General features: G+C 41.5%; 1 protein-coding gene across 3 annotated transcripts in view; it reads right to left on the bottom strand.

The window, feature by feature from the left end:
* SHQ1 (SHQ1, H/ACA ribonucleoprotein assembly factor) overlaps positions 1-12,944 on the bottom strand; it is a 101,783-nt gene that overhangs the window by 87,268 nt on the left and 1,571 nt on the right. Inside the window, exons 2-5 of one of the 3 annotated variants that reach the window (XM_070576780.1) lie at positions 7,876-8,258; positions 4,206-4,270; positions 2,660-2,782; positions 1,772-1,932 (exon numbers count right to left, since the gene is read on the bottom strand). In XM_070576780.1, the coding sequence (XP_070432881.1) occupies positions 1,772-1,932; positions 2,660-2,782; positions 4,206-4,270; positions 7,876-8,018 (492 nt within the window). In that variant the 5' untranslated portion in view covers positions 8,019-8,258. Of the gene's footprint in view, positions 1-1,771; positions 1,933-2,659; positions 2,783-4,205; positions 4,271-7,316; positions 8,259-12,944 lie in introns of those variants that run through there. The other 2 variants (XM_008522262.2, XM_070576783.1) reach the window with 2 other exon arrangements.

Here is a 12,944-nt window from a genome sequence, read left to right as displayed (position 1 = left end):
AATTCAGTGGTTCATTTCCGAGGGGAAAATAGAGGGATGCCCTCAGGAAGGGACACACAGGGCTCCAACTATGCTGGTAATGTTTTCTTCTTTAAGCTGCGTAATACGTATCTAGAGATTGGATACACTCCTTAAGACACTGGAAAAGATATAAAGAATATAACCTCTTTCCTAAATCAACCTAAGTTACTTACTTAGTGAACATTTTCAATAGATACAAGAACTCCCGACCTAACAGGGACTTGGCCCGGGCTCATGTTATGGCATTCCTGCGTCTTCTCACACCGGGCAGAAACCCCTTGAAAGGACCTTCCCTCAACAGCAGCAGGAACCAAGAAACCAAGTTCCCCGGCCTGAGGAGGCACTTTCACCCTGAATGTACAATCTGTACTTACTACCATTCATGTAGTGCTTGAGACGGGCAAACCCAAAACAGACTGACCACAACCTGCTCTCGGCCAAACTACTGAGCTCCATTCACTGTAGCTTCTGCTGTAGACAAAACTGACTCTGTTCTCACCACCTCAGAGATGAGCAGAGAATGTGGGCAGGGAGAGAGAACACGCGGAGACCACAATTCAGCGGAGAAGCATATAAGGTTTGAAGGAAGGATCTCATCAGCGTTATGTGCTCTTAAGTAAATCCCAATTTTCCTCCCTTTAAGGAGTCTCGAGGGCATTCTACATATTTAAGGGCAGAGGTCTTTCTAGCATCTTATTCTTTTTCAAAGAGTTTTCATAACGTAGCATCTCCTTAAATTTTCTTGATGGCCTTATAAAGAAGGTGAGCAAATTTATCCCTATTTTACAAAAAGGAGACAAAACTGGTTTGTGGTCAAATAATTGGCCTTGCATCCCAAATCCAAACAGAGGTAGAGTAGGACTAAAACTTAGGTCCTTTACCTTTCCTTAGAAGATTCCAGTATGTCTTACTATAATAAACCACATTCTGAATGGGTTTAACGTCCTCTACCCAGACGGGAATGAAGCAAAAATAAAAACCACTCATTGCTGTTTCATTTAAAAAAAAACATTAAGACCTCAAGTTAGTGGTTCACAAACCCTTTCATCATTTAACATTCCAGGGATGCATTTCCTATAAAACAACGTAAGTACAAAATAACCCAAAATCTCTCTTCTCCATTTCATTCATTTCAATCTCCCTATATAGCCTAAAATAAAGTAGAATTTCTTACATTGTTTGAGAAAGAGTGATGTCATTCCTTTTTAGCCTAATGGACAAATGAACGCGTTTTAACAAGAGGTTACATTCAACCCTGAGGAAGAGAAAAGAGAGAAAAGTGCCTACTGTACACCAAGAAAAAAACAACTTGGTCAAAAGACACAAACTCATTCTCATCGGGAACATTCTGTCTCATTAATAGATAGAAAACAGAAGAGACATCACGCCATAAGTACATGACTTTCATTTTTCAGAAGTATAAAACATAAAGCTTTCCAGGAAGTAAGAGGAGAAAGAGGCTCCATTTTGTACTATTGAAACCTCATGTCTAGAATACTGAACAAAGTGGAGAAAAAAAGAAAGTGACAAGACATCTTACAACCATAAGCACAGTAAGAGCGGGCAGAACAGCCAACACCATGGAACAGAGCGAACATCTGTGTAACGGCTCCATGCAAGGGGCTGCGCTTTGTGCTCCAAATACGTCACCGGCTACCGTCTTCACAAAAACCTCCAAGTATGAGCAGAACTGAAGTTAAGGCATCCAGACGGTAGCACCCTATAGCACGGTCTTTTCGAGAGAGCATACCTGTAACCGCTGAAACACTCCTGACCGCAAATTCCCAAATCCATAGTGGCACTGTGGGTTCAAAGCTCTTTCGGACGCCTCTTCATAGGGGACCTGCTCAATTTCCCAGTCAAACTCGTCCTCGTCATCTTCTACTCCCTCCTCAGGAACCTCAGAAGCACCTAAATGTGTTAAATATTAATTTGCTGAAATATTGGATTTCCTAGGTACAACCTGGGGAAGAAAAAGTATAGGGAAAAACGCCTGCTCACGTGCACCAAAGACAGCCATAAGAATATGCACAGCCCTGCTAGTCTTAATAGCCAAAAATGGAACCAACCCAAAGGTCCGTCAATAGTAGGATGTATAAATAAGTGCAATGAAAGCAAACGGACCTCAGCTATATATGGATAAATCTCACAAAAATGTTAGGTGAAAGAAGCCAGACAAAAAAGAACACAACTGTACGAATTATATATACAGTTCGAAAAGAGGCAAAACTGAGGGAAGTGTTACCCTGGAGAGGAGGAGGGGAGAAGTAAGCAGGAGGAGACAGAGCAGCACCGCAGGGTACTGGAAATGCTCCACTTCTTGACCTAGGTGGCGGTCACTTTATGTAACTTATTGAACTGTACATGTCTGATGTTAGCTCAAGAGGCCAATATTTTGCCAAAAACAGAGATGCTGTTTCAGTTGGTCCAAAAAAGAGACTGACCCACTGGTTCAATAGAGTTCTTTATGTCTTTAAATTACATGTCACCAAATAAGCTATTTTCACATGTTTTTACATGACCTCCTTATCTTGTCATCTGAAGTATTTTCTCCTATTTGCTTTATGTCCTTTCCCCTAGAAACACACAGCAATCCAGATATTCCATCTTTATTTCCTCCCAATTCTAAGACACATACCTATTTCTTCCACAAGTGGTTTTGCAGTCCTGGATTTTCTTGGCGCCAGAAGAGCAGTTAACATGTTCAGCCCCTCAAAATGCTGGCCAGGAGTTTCTTTGGGCAATCGAATGGTAAAAATACCTTAAAGATAAATTTATTTTATGCTTAGATGAAAATATTCGAAGACTTCACAAATATATCTAAGAAATATATATATTTTGGTAAAATATAATTCTATTTCCTAGAGCTCCACTGATTCAGCTGTCACCTCTCTAAGAAATTAATCCGTTAAAACTGCAGAATGCTTTAGTCTTACGCAGTATCACCTGCACCTATTGATCCTATTAAAAGTCCAAGTCAAAATTTCTAAAACTCAATGGCCTGAGAAGGTCATAACTTAGTTAACCAGTAGCTACTTATAAAATTTATTTTTGGACTAGGTGGGGGAAAATCAGGATATCTAATCCAATGGAGAATAGCAGTAGCTTCAAAAATACACCAAGTCTTAATTAAAGCAATTACAGCTTAATAAAATTCTTTGATATCTCAAGAGATATATTGTAAAGTCTCAGGCGGACTCAAATTCCACCTCTGTATTTCTTTCCTTCAGTGGGTTTACCCACTTCATCCAGGCTCTCCTATGAACTTAGTACATTACTTACTCCTCTCACGTTTTAGAACACTTTAGTGTACTGAACTGTATTCTAATACATAAAATACATCTCAAGCCAACTATCTCCATATATACAACCTTCCTAAACCCCCGTGTACTTTTAAAGTTTAATAACTTTGTTTCAACATGCAACTTATCTGCAATTAAAAGAAGATTTACTATCTAGGAAGGCAGTTTCATTACACTTCATTATCACATTAAATATATTGTGTTATAGGTTAAAACTCTGTCATTTAACTCTTTCATCCCATTTTTCCTCCCTTACGCTAGTTCACTAAGATCAATAAATATTCACTGAATAAATTACACAAAAGTACACAAAGTATTCTTATTCCAGATCCAGTGACAAAGGGAAACCCAGTGGCTTCTATGAAGGGAAAATAAATGGTTTCATGGGTAGCTGAAATGAAGGGCTTATTAATCATGAGAAGAAAATTCAACCAGCCTTCAAATGTCACCTATGGACAGTTTCTCTCTCACCTACATGTTATTAAATTTTAAGTATGAAAACTGTACAAGAAAGATTTGATTCACAGCTAAAATCATCCACATCTTTTATCGTCTTACACATTTTTTTTTACTTTTAAACACTTACTAAATGTAGGGGAAGCAGGAAACAAAACTACTAGAAAATAGAACCACGGTATTTAACTAATTTAACTTTACTCTGAAGAATACTGTGAAACATTTTAAAGAATTTTTAGAAACTGTAATGGTTACTAAATCTATCAATAACAGGCAGTGGACATTAAGAAACAATAAAGACTGACAGAGACAGATTGCACTAGCAAAACATCTACAGGTCACCGTGGCATCCTGAAGGATGTTTCTGTAGTTAGTCCAACAGGAAGAATCCAAAGAAAAAACTAACAAAAATCCCAAAGGCAATACCTTTATCAGCATCATAGGACCCCTGCTCACTTCCATTTTCTACAATTCTTCCAGGAAGGGTTAATCTGCAGATTTAATATAAGGTCTCATGAAGTCCTTAATTACAAAGGAGCATAAGTAATTATCAAGGAGGTCAACATTTACCATTGAAATCTATCAACCATTTTAAATGGAAATCCCTGAGCATTTCTTTAGCACTTTATAAACTAAACAAGTAGATTTCTTCCCCAGCTAAGAAGAAAGAAATCAGAGATGACTCATCTTTCTGTTTGAATACCCCCAGTCACCAATAAAACAGAGACTTAAAAAGAAAAGCCACAGCAACTATTAGTTATCACGTGTTATAGTACTTTCCCCTTCCTAACGAATGAGGGTCATTCATAGACCTGATGCCTGATGCAGCAGGAGCTCAATAAAGGTAGACTAATTGGCTTCCAAAAAAAAAAGAAACAAACAAACAAAAACTGGAAAACAATAAAAAAACAAAACCAATTGTTTATATTGGACAAATTAATACTTAAAAAATAGTAGAAAGCAAAAGTGTTTTTCTCAAATCTCATTATTACTATATGGGGATTTCCCCTCTTTCAGCCTAAAGGAAATGAACTGATTTCCCTGTTTCCAGCTTTACCCTGGGTTCGGTCAGCCTTCCACTGAGGCCCCAAAAGAACTTTCTAAAACTGAAGTCTACCACTTTTCCATTTGAAAAAGCTTCTATGGCTGCCCGACACCGACTAGATAATTTAAATTCATCAGTGTGGCACATCAGGCCAGCACCATTCCGTTCCAGACTTACAATCTGAGCCTCATGAGTCTCATTTCCTCTCATAATCCCCTCTCCCTTGCTTCCTACTCTAACAGTAATAATAATAATAACAATGATAAATTTGGCAGACCCCAAAAGGCCCAGGGCTTCACACCCTAGTCACCTTGGATCCCAATGTTTCCTGGAGCTACAATGCATTTTCCAAACCAAGATCCCTTCTGGGCCCAGTATAAAGAGTCAGTTTATGGATAAATCAAGCTTATTATAATGGTTACAAACACTAACTTTACTATCAGGATCTGAACTGATTACATGGCTCTGCCATTTACCAGCTTTGTAACTTTCCTTGTACAAGTTAATTAACTTCAAGGCTCAGATTCCTCATCTGTAAAAAGGGAAAAATAACAGGATCTATCCCAGGGTTACTGTGAGAAGGAAATGATAATACAAAGAGCTCAGTGGCTGGTACAGTATTGGTAAGCACTCAGAAGATGTAAGCTGTTGTATCAACTCCCTTCTCCTAAACTCTTTATAAGTACAGAGCTCAATTCTTACTGTGCAACAGTGAAGTCATATTTGTTGCTCCCCTGCTGGACTCTCAGTTGCTCAAGGAGGGGCGAGGCTTTATCAGTCTTTGATGTACTGAAGCAAACTGCATTTTCAAACATGACCCATCTCACATGACTCCTCCCAACAGTGGGGTCTATGTCCCCTCCGCTTAAAACTGAATTAAGAACTGAACTGTTTTAACCAACACAATAAAGCAGAAGTGACACTGTGATTTCTGAGGTTAGGTCATATACAGGTGACATGGATTCTGCCTTGCTCACTGGGAATACTCCCTCTTGAAATCTTCAAGCTACCCCGTTAGTGGTCCGACTCCCCAAAGGAATCAAAACTAGACCACACAAAGACCACACAGGGAGGTCCTGAAACTACACAAAGAGAGGTGCCCTCCGCCTCTCACCCCACCAGCCCCAGCTGCTTAGGCCCTTGTTGTTCCAGGTCCAGCCATCACGTGATCACAACTGAATGAAAGACGTCAAGCCCAGCCAAGCCCTTTCCAAACTCCTGACATGTAGAAACCAGGATAGGGAGTTCAATGATTGTGAGTTTACACCATTAAGTTTGATTGTTTTTGCAGCAACAGACAACGGGAACAGCAGGCCCTTAACAAATATTAACACCTACTGTTTATTGAACACATGGTTAATTACCAGGCATGGTAATAAGGACTACGCATGCATCATCTCAATCCTCACATCAACTCTTTAAAATCACTAATATTAGTCCCACTTTACAGACTAGGAAACTGAGACTGAACAACTTGCCCAAAGTCACAGAACTGTAAGTGTGCAGAGACCCAGGTGTGCCCAGCTCCCAAGCCTCTGCTACCCAAGGAATGGATGAACCTGAGTGAAGAGAACTCTTTAAATTCTTTCACACATAACCTCGGATTCTGCCTTCATCAACACTCCCAGACTTATGCACAGTGGTTTTTACTTTGAAATTTTAATTTTATTGTATTTATTTTATCTTACAATGCTGTCTCATTTAACAAGTTTTCTCTGAGCCTCTGATCCATTATCTGTAACATGAGTAAATAACAGAACATACTTTGTAGGATTTGCTAAAATCAAATGAGATAATCCACATGAAGCACTAAGCTGGAGTAAAAAGTCAGTGTTTGCTCCCACCATCATCATCTTCCCATTCTTCATGTCTTGACTTAAATATGACCTCTTCAGAAAGGCTTTCCCTGGCCATTTTAGATTAACACAGGCTCTCTTATTCTCTATCAGCAGACTTTATTTCCTTTTAGAGCACTTACCACAATTTGTAGTTATATGTGTATTTGTTTATTATTTTTCTCTCCCCACTAAAATGTAAACTACATGAGGCACCATTACAGCCCCAGTAACAACAACAGAGCCTGGTGTATACCATTACCTTGATAAACAAATCAAACGAATAAATGAGTAAGGAAACAGCGAAGTGCAGTATATTCAAGTAGGTGAATTAAGTTAGTCCTAATAGAAATATGAGCGAAACTCGTTCAGGCCCAGTGAAGGAATCAGCTTGACTTAAGAGGAAGGCTTGTATCAGGAAAATACCAGGCAGGAAAGGTAGGCTGGAGCTACATTTGAATGGGAAAGATTAGGAGAATGGATTTTCCCTCTTAGGAAAGGGGAGGGGCCAAGGGACTGACAATGTTTAGGACGAATTGTGGGGCTAATGATAATGCCTACCTCCAAGGATCACTGTCAAGATTAAATGAGATAATGCACATAAAGCACTTAATGCATTGTTTGCTCCCCACCTGGAAGGTGAGAAGTAACTGTTACCTGTTACCACTGTTCTTAAGGTTCTGCAGGGAGAAAACGCAGGCAGACAAGTGCTGAAGGCCCCTCACTGAGACGTGGGGGACGACAACCACAATTAAGGGGCAAAATCAAACAGAGAAGTAGCAGACGACGAGGAGGTAGGAGAACGAGGCTACTTTGGTGTCAAGCGGGCAAGGAAGGCGAGAATTTCACCGGGTAGCGGTCAGCCAACAGGTCGATAAACAGAACGTGGACTGAGAAAAGTCAAATGGACCGGGTAGCGCGCGCTGTCCCGAGGCAAGGAAAAGAAAGAACAAAAAAGGAAGATGACATGGTTTGCAAGAGGCTCCGAAATCTCTTTAACGTGGGGATTTAAGAAGGGAATGAACTTGTGCAGCATCTGGAGCGCACGCCTGGGAGAGGGCACTTCCTCAGCACCGAAAGATCTTGGGAAAAGGCAGTCGTGAAATCTAGACATGCCCCTCGCTTTGTCATCCTCCCTCGATAAGCAGGTATCTAATGAATGAATGAATGAATCCCCAAAAGACGTTCTTCCCTCGGCTAGACACCGGGAACTCGCCTGAGAAAGTACGGTTTGGCGTAGAACTTGAAGTCGACCCCCTCGAAGTAGACGTCGAACTCGGAGACCCGGGCGTAGGGCACGCGGATGGCGACAGTCAGGAAGTCGGGGTCCTGGCTGAGGTCGAACGCCGGGGTCAGCATCGCCGCGCCAGACTCAGGTGCCCAGGTCTGTCACTCTCACTGCCGCGGCAGACCCGCCACTCAAACCCTCCAAGAGCTCCCCACGCGCTGGTAGCCGCACTGTTAGTCTCGGCGCTTCCGGCTCAAGACGGAATTGCTCCTGCGTGAGAGAGGAAGTCCCGCCCCACGCCGATCTCCAAGGAGACGGGACGCTGTTAGTGGCGAGATGGAGAAAGGGCGTGGCGAGTAAGGCTTGGTGCGCTGAAATTGAAGAGGGCATAATTTGGAAGCACCCGGACAAGAGCCCAGCTTAGACCCACCAAGCCTCTTTCAAGGTTCTTAGAGATGGTTTTAACAAGCATTGGCTTTGCAGACAGACCTGCGTTTGATCCCTTCTTGGCCACTTCTCAGCTGCCTTGGGAAAGTTACAAAACCTCTCTATGCTTCAGATATCTCTTCTATAAAGTGAGAATAATACTAGAGCCTAGCCCCGTAGAGATGTTGAGCGGAAAACATGAAATTATGCATGTAAAGCTCTAACAACGTATCTGGCAAGTTGTCAACGCTAGATGTGCTGGAGCAGTCGCCACAGAAGCCACAGGAGCATCGTTGCTGCGGTTTCCTTAGTTCTCGCCTGCATTTTCAACAATTTCCCTTTCTCCCTCTCTGCCTTTCTCCCCCGATTTCTCTCCCATCCCTTTCCCCCCACTCCCCCTCTTCATCCCCCTCCCTCTGTTTTTCTGCCACTTTCTCTCCCCTTCCTAATTATTTGAATAGAGTTCTCTTGTTTACAGAGCGTCCATCCCGCTAATCTCATTTAATCTGCACTATAAACTCCAAAGAACGTGAGTCGGAGGGCTTAAGCAATATGTCCTATACTCGTGCATTTTACAATTATCAGAACCCAGAACGTGTGACTCAAACTCCTGTTGGTGCCTCCAGTGACCAATTGGGGTCCCTCTCTACTTTCCCCTCTTTCCCTTTTCTCACTCTTCTTGCACTTGTTCAAGGTCCTTTTTCTTTCTTTCTTTCTTTCTTTTTTTTTTTTTTTGTCTCTTTTCCTTCTCTTCCTTGCATTTCCCCTCCTTAGTGTGTGCTCCTCATACTTTCCCACTGCGTCTCTCACCAGTCTCCCTCATCCCATACATATTCCCTTGGCCTTCCTTCCCTCTCACTTTACTTCCTGTTATTTCACCAGTAACTAGAATAGCCCAAGAAATAGTATTTACTTCCTGGTTTTAAAATCTCACCGGAAAGGGGGTGAAAATCATCTCCTGGGACAGTGAACCAGATAACCTCAAAAACCTTTTCAACCTCCAATTTTTTATGAGTCTTGAAAATTAATTAGGACTCAGAAAAACATACGAACAGGAGCAAATAAAATAAAAATGTCAAAGTAAAAACCACTCTGCTTAAACCTAAGAGTTTTGATAAAGACAAATTAAGAGGTTATGTGTAAAACAATTTGAAGAGTACTTTTTTTTTTTTTGAGGAAGATTAGCCCTGAGCCAACATCTGCTGCCAATCCTCCTCTTTTTGGCTGAGGAAGACTGGCCCTGAGCTAACATCCATGCCCATCTTCCTCTACTTTCTATGTGGGATGCCTACCACAGCATGAGTTGCCAATCAGTGCCATGTCCGCACCTGGGATCTGAACCGACGAACCCTGGGCCACTGAAGCGGAACGTGCGAACTTCACTGCTGTGCCACTGGCCGACTCCGTGAAGAGTATTCTTTACACATTCATCCAGTCCTTGGGTAGCAGAGGGATTAACTGAGTACTTATTATGTGCCAGCACTGCACCAAATCCTTTATAATGATCTCCTTTTCCCCTCCTGACAGCTCTATAAAGTAGGCATTATATATCCCCATGGTTTGCACAGGATTACACAGCTAGTGAATGGTGCAATGGGAATTGAAACCCAAATGAGACTGATTCCTGGGCACAGCCCCTCAAATACTACAGAGCTGACTCCTAATATTGCCACCTACCCAACTTGTTTCACCTTCTAAGGTCAAGCCTCCCTGCTTTAGACCACACTGAGCCTTACAAATAGCAGGCACTCTATGTTGAAAAGGAATTGATGCAAACTTGGAATTAGTAAAGCCTCAAAAAGTCCCTGGAGATAGGCCTTTGGCTGGATCATTCCAAATTAGCTTCTCTAGAAAGAGTCTTTACATCTACCATGGGACCTCATTCCTGTAGGTCACAAGCATTAATATTTTTAAATTATTAATGCGAGAGAATTAACTGAGGCTGAAGCTGGGCTATCCACGAGGAGACTCTAATTGAAAGCAGTTTACAGGGGCTGGCCCGGTGGCACAGTGGTTAAGTTTGCACGTTCCGATCAGCAGCCCGGGTTCACTGGTTTGGATCCCAGGTGGGAACCTATGCACCACTTGTCAAGCCATGCTGTGGCAGGCATCCTACATATAAAGTAGAGGAATGTGGGCATGGATGTTAGTTCAGGGCCAGCCTTCCTCAGCAAAAAGAGGAGGATTGGCAGCAGTTAGCTCAGGGCTAATCTTCCTCAAAAAAAAAGAAAGAAAGCAGTTTACAAAGCAGGGCTGTGCACTTCCTAGATATTTTATTCTGTGTTTGGCAAACACACACACACATAGGATTACAACACAGATAAACAGACTATAGGGTTCCTTGCCGCTATTGTTTATAAGAAATATACATTGCATCTGCTGTATCACAAGACACTGATAATTGCAACTATATAGCAGGTCTTTGTTGTTGTTTTATTTGCAAGCTATAGTTCATTTTACTTTTGTATTTCTACAAAAGTAAATTTCTGTAAAAATACTTTTGCCTTTCTAATTTGTGGTAAATTACACAAGTTTTAAGTTCATTCTCTTTTTTAAAAAATAGTCAAAGGGGCCGGCCCCGTGGCACAGCAGTTAAGTTCGCAAGTTCTGCTTTGGCTGCCTGGGTTAGCCCGTTCGGATCCCAGGTGCCGACATGACACCGCTTGGCACGCCATGCTGTGATAGGCATCCCACATATAAAGTAGAGGAAGATGGGCACGGATGTTAGCTCAGGGCCGGGCTTCCTCAGCAAAAAGAGGAGGATTGGCAGCAGTTAGCTCAGGGCTAAAATTCCTCAAAAAAAAAAAAATAGTCAAGGGGCCAACCCAGTGGCATAGCAGTTAAATTCGCATGCTCTGCTTCACCAGCCCAGGGTTCGCTGGTTCAGATCCCGGGTGCAGACCTACACACTGCTTTTCAAGCCATTCTGTGGCAGTCATCCCACATATAAAACAGAGGAAGATGGGCACGGATGTTAGCTCAGGGCCAATCTTCCTCAGCAAAAAACAAGGATTGGTGGCGAATATTAGCTCAGGGCTAATCTTCCTCAAAAAAAAAAAAAATAGTCAAGATAAAGTTCCCTTGACTACTGTCCAACGTTGGTCCTCTCTTCTGCTTCCCCAAAGGTGATCCGTCTAGCTACCCTTGCAGGCCTTTTTATGTTTCTACATACATTTCTAGGTACCCTGTTACTTTATGTTTTGGTATGCATGGGTACATTATCACACTGTAAATGTCAATCTGCAGCCTTATTATTTTTCTTGGGTACTTTTTTAGACATATCAATAGTGATTCATAGATCCAGTTGAGTTCATGTTTCTAGATATAGACATTGCTTTAAAATAAATACATTATTTCAGCATTTCATGTTAACTCTGCTTTAGAGGGAAAACAAACAGGAATGAAATTGTTCATCATTTTTTGAGCATTCTAAGTTGTTGGATTTCTTTTATTTGTTTTTCCATTTCCTTAAGGCTTACTTTTGGATAGCTTTTCACTATTTTAAAAATAGTTTTTTCCATGGCCAATTTATTGAGGACAAGTATATGACTTGCCATCTCTGATATTAAATCAGCCCTCTTTTGGTCTAACAAATTTGATTGTGATCCACAAGTTTCAAAATTAAGTGTTAAATTTAAAAAACGTTTTCTATAAACAATTCCAATTTCAGCCTTATCACAAAGTTCTATTGTTAGTCTTTAAATGGTGAAATGCTCCTTGTTTCCAGAAGGTGGCATGCGTATAGGTGAGTAAGACAATGTTAACTCAGAGAATAGAATTTTAACCTCAGTTGGAAATAGCTTCCTGAATAAGCTGTTTATAACTCTAGTTCATTCTCTGAGCCATTTTGGGGAAGTGGTGGGATCTTACACAGAACTTGCAGACTACACCTTAACAATTGTTACTATTTTGGTATACATCTTTTCAGAGTTTTATTCTATTCATAAAAGTATAGAAAGATTTTTAAACAAAAGTGGCATCATACTCTATATTTTCACTTTTTTCCACCTAACATAGTATTATAATATTTCCATTGACTACTTTTTTGTCAAGAATATTGTAACATAATTGTACCCTTCTTATTTCTCAGTGTTAGTATTGTATCTCTTAAGAAATAAATAGGGGGCCAGCCCAGGGCGCAGCAGTTAAGTGCGCACATTCCGCTTCGGTGGCCCAGGGTTCGCTGGTTCGGATCCCGGTGCGGACATGGCGCTGCTTGGCAAGCCATGCTGTGGTAGGCATCCCACGTATAAAGCAGAGGAAGGTGGGCACGGATGTGAGCTCAGGGCCAGTCTTCCTCAGCAAACAGAGGAAGATTGGCAGCAGATGTTAGCTCAGAGCTAATCTTCCTCAAAATAAAAGTAAATAAAATAAAATGAAATAAGGTTATGATTCCCTTTGAGAGAGGAAAAAAATGAAACCAATAGCAGAATAATAAACATAGATCACAAAACAAGAATAAAAATACAAAAGTTAGGGACCGGCCCAGTGGTGCAGCAGTTAAGTGTGCACGTTCCGCTTTGGTGGCCCAGGGTCTGCCAGTTCGGATCCCAGGTGCGGACATGGCACCACTTGGCACACCATGCTGTGTAGGTGTCCCACATATAAAGTAGAAGAAGATGGGCACCGAT

Source organism: Equus przewalskii, chromosome 15 (genome assembly GCF_037783145.1).
Source record: "Equus przewalskii isolate Varuska chromosome 15, EquPr2, whole genome shotgun sequence".
NCBI lineage: Eukaryota > Metazoa > Chordata > Mammalia > Perissodactyla > Equidae > Equus > Equus przewalskii.
The sequence above is the reverse complement of the archived record's forward strand: the minus strand, read 5'-3'. Positions and strand labels throughout refer to the sequence as shown.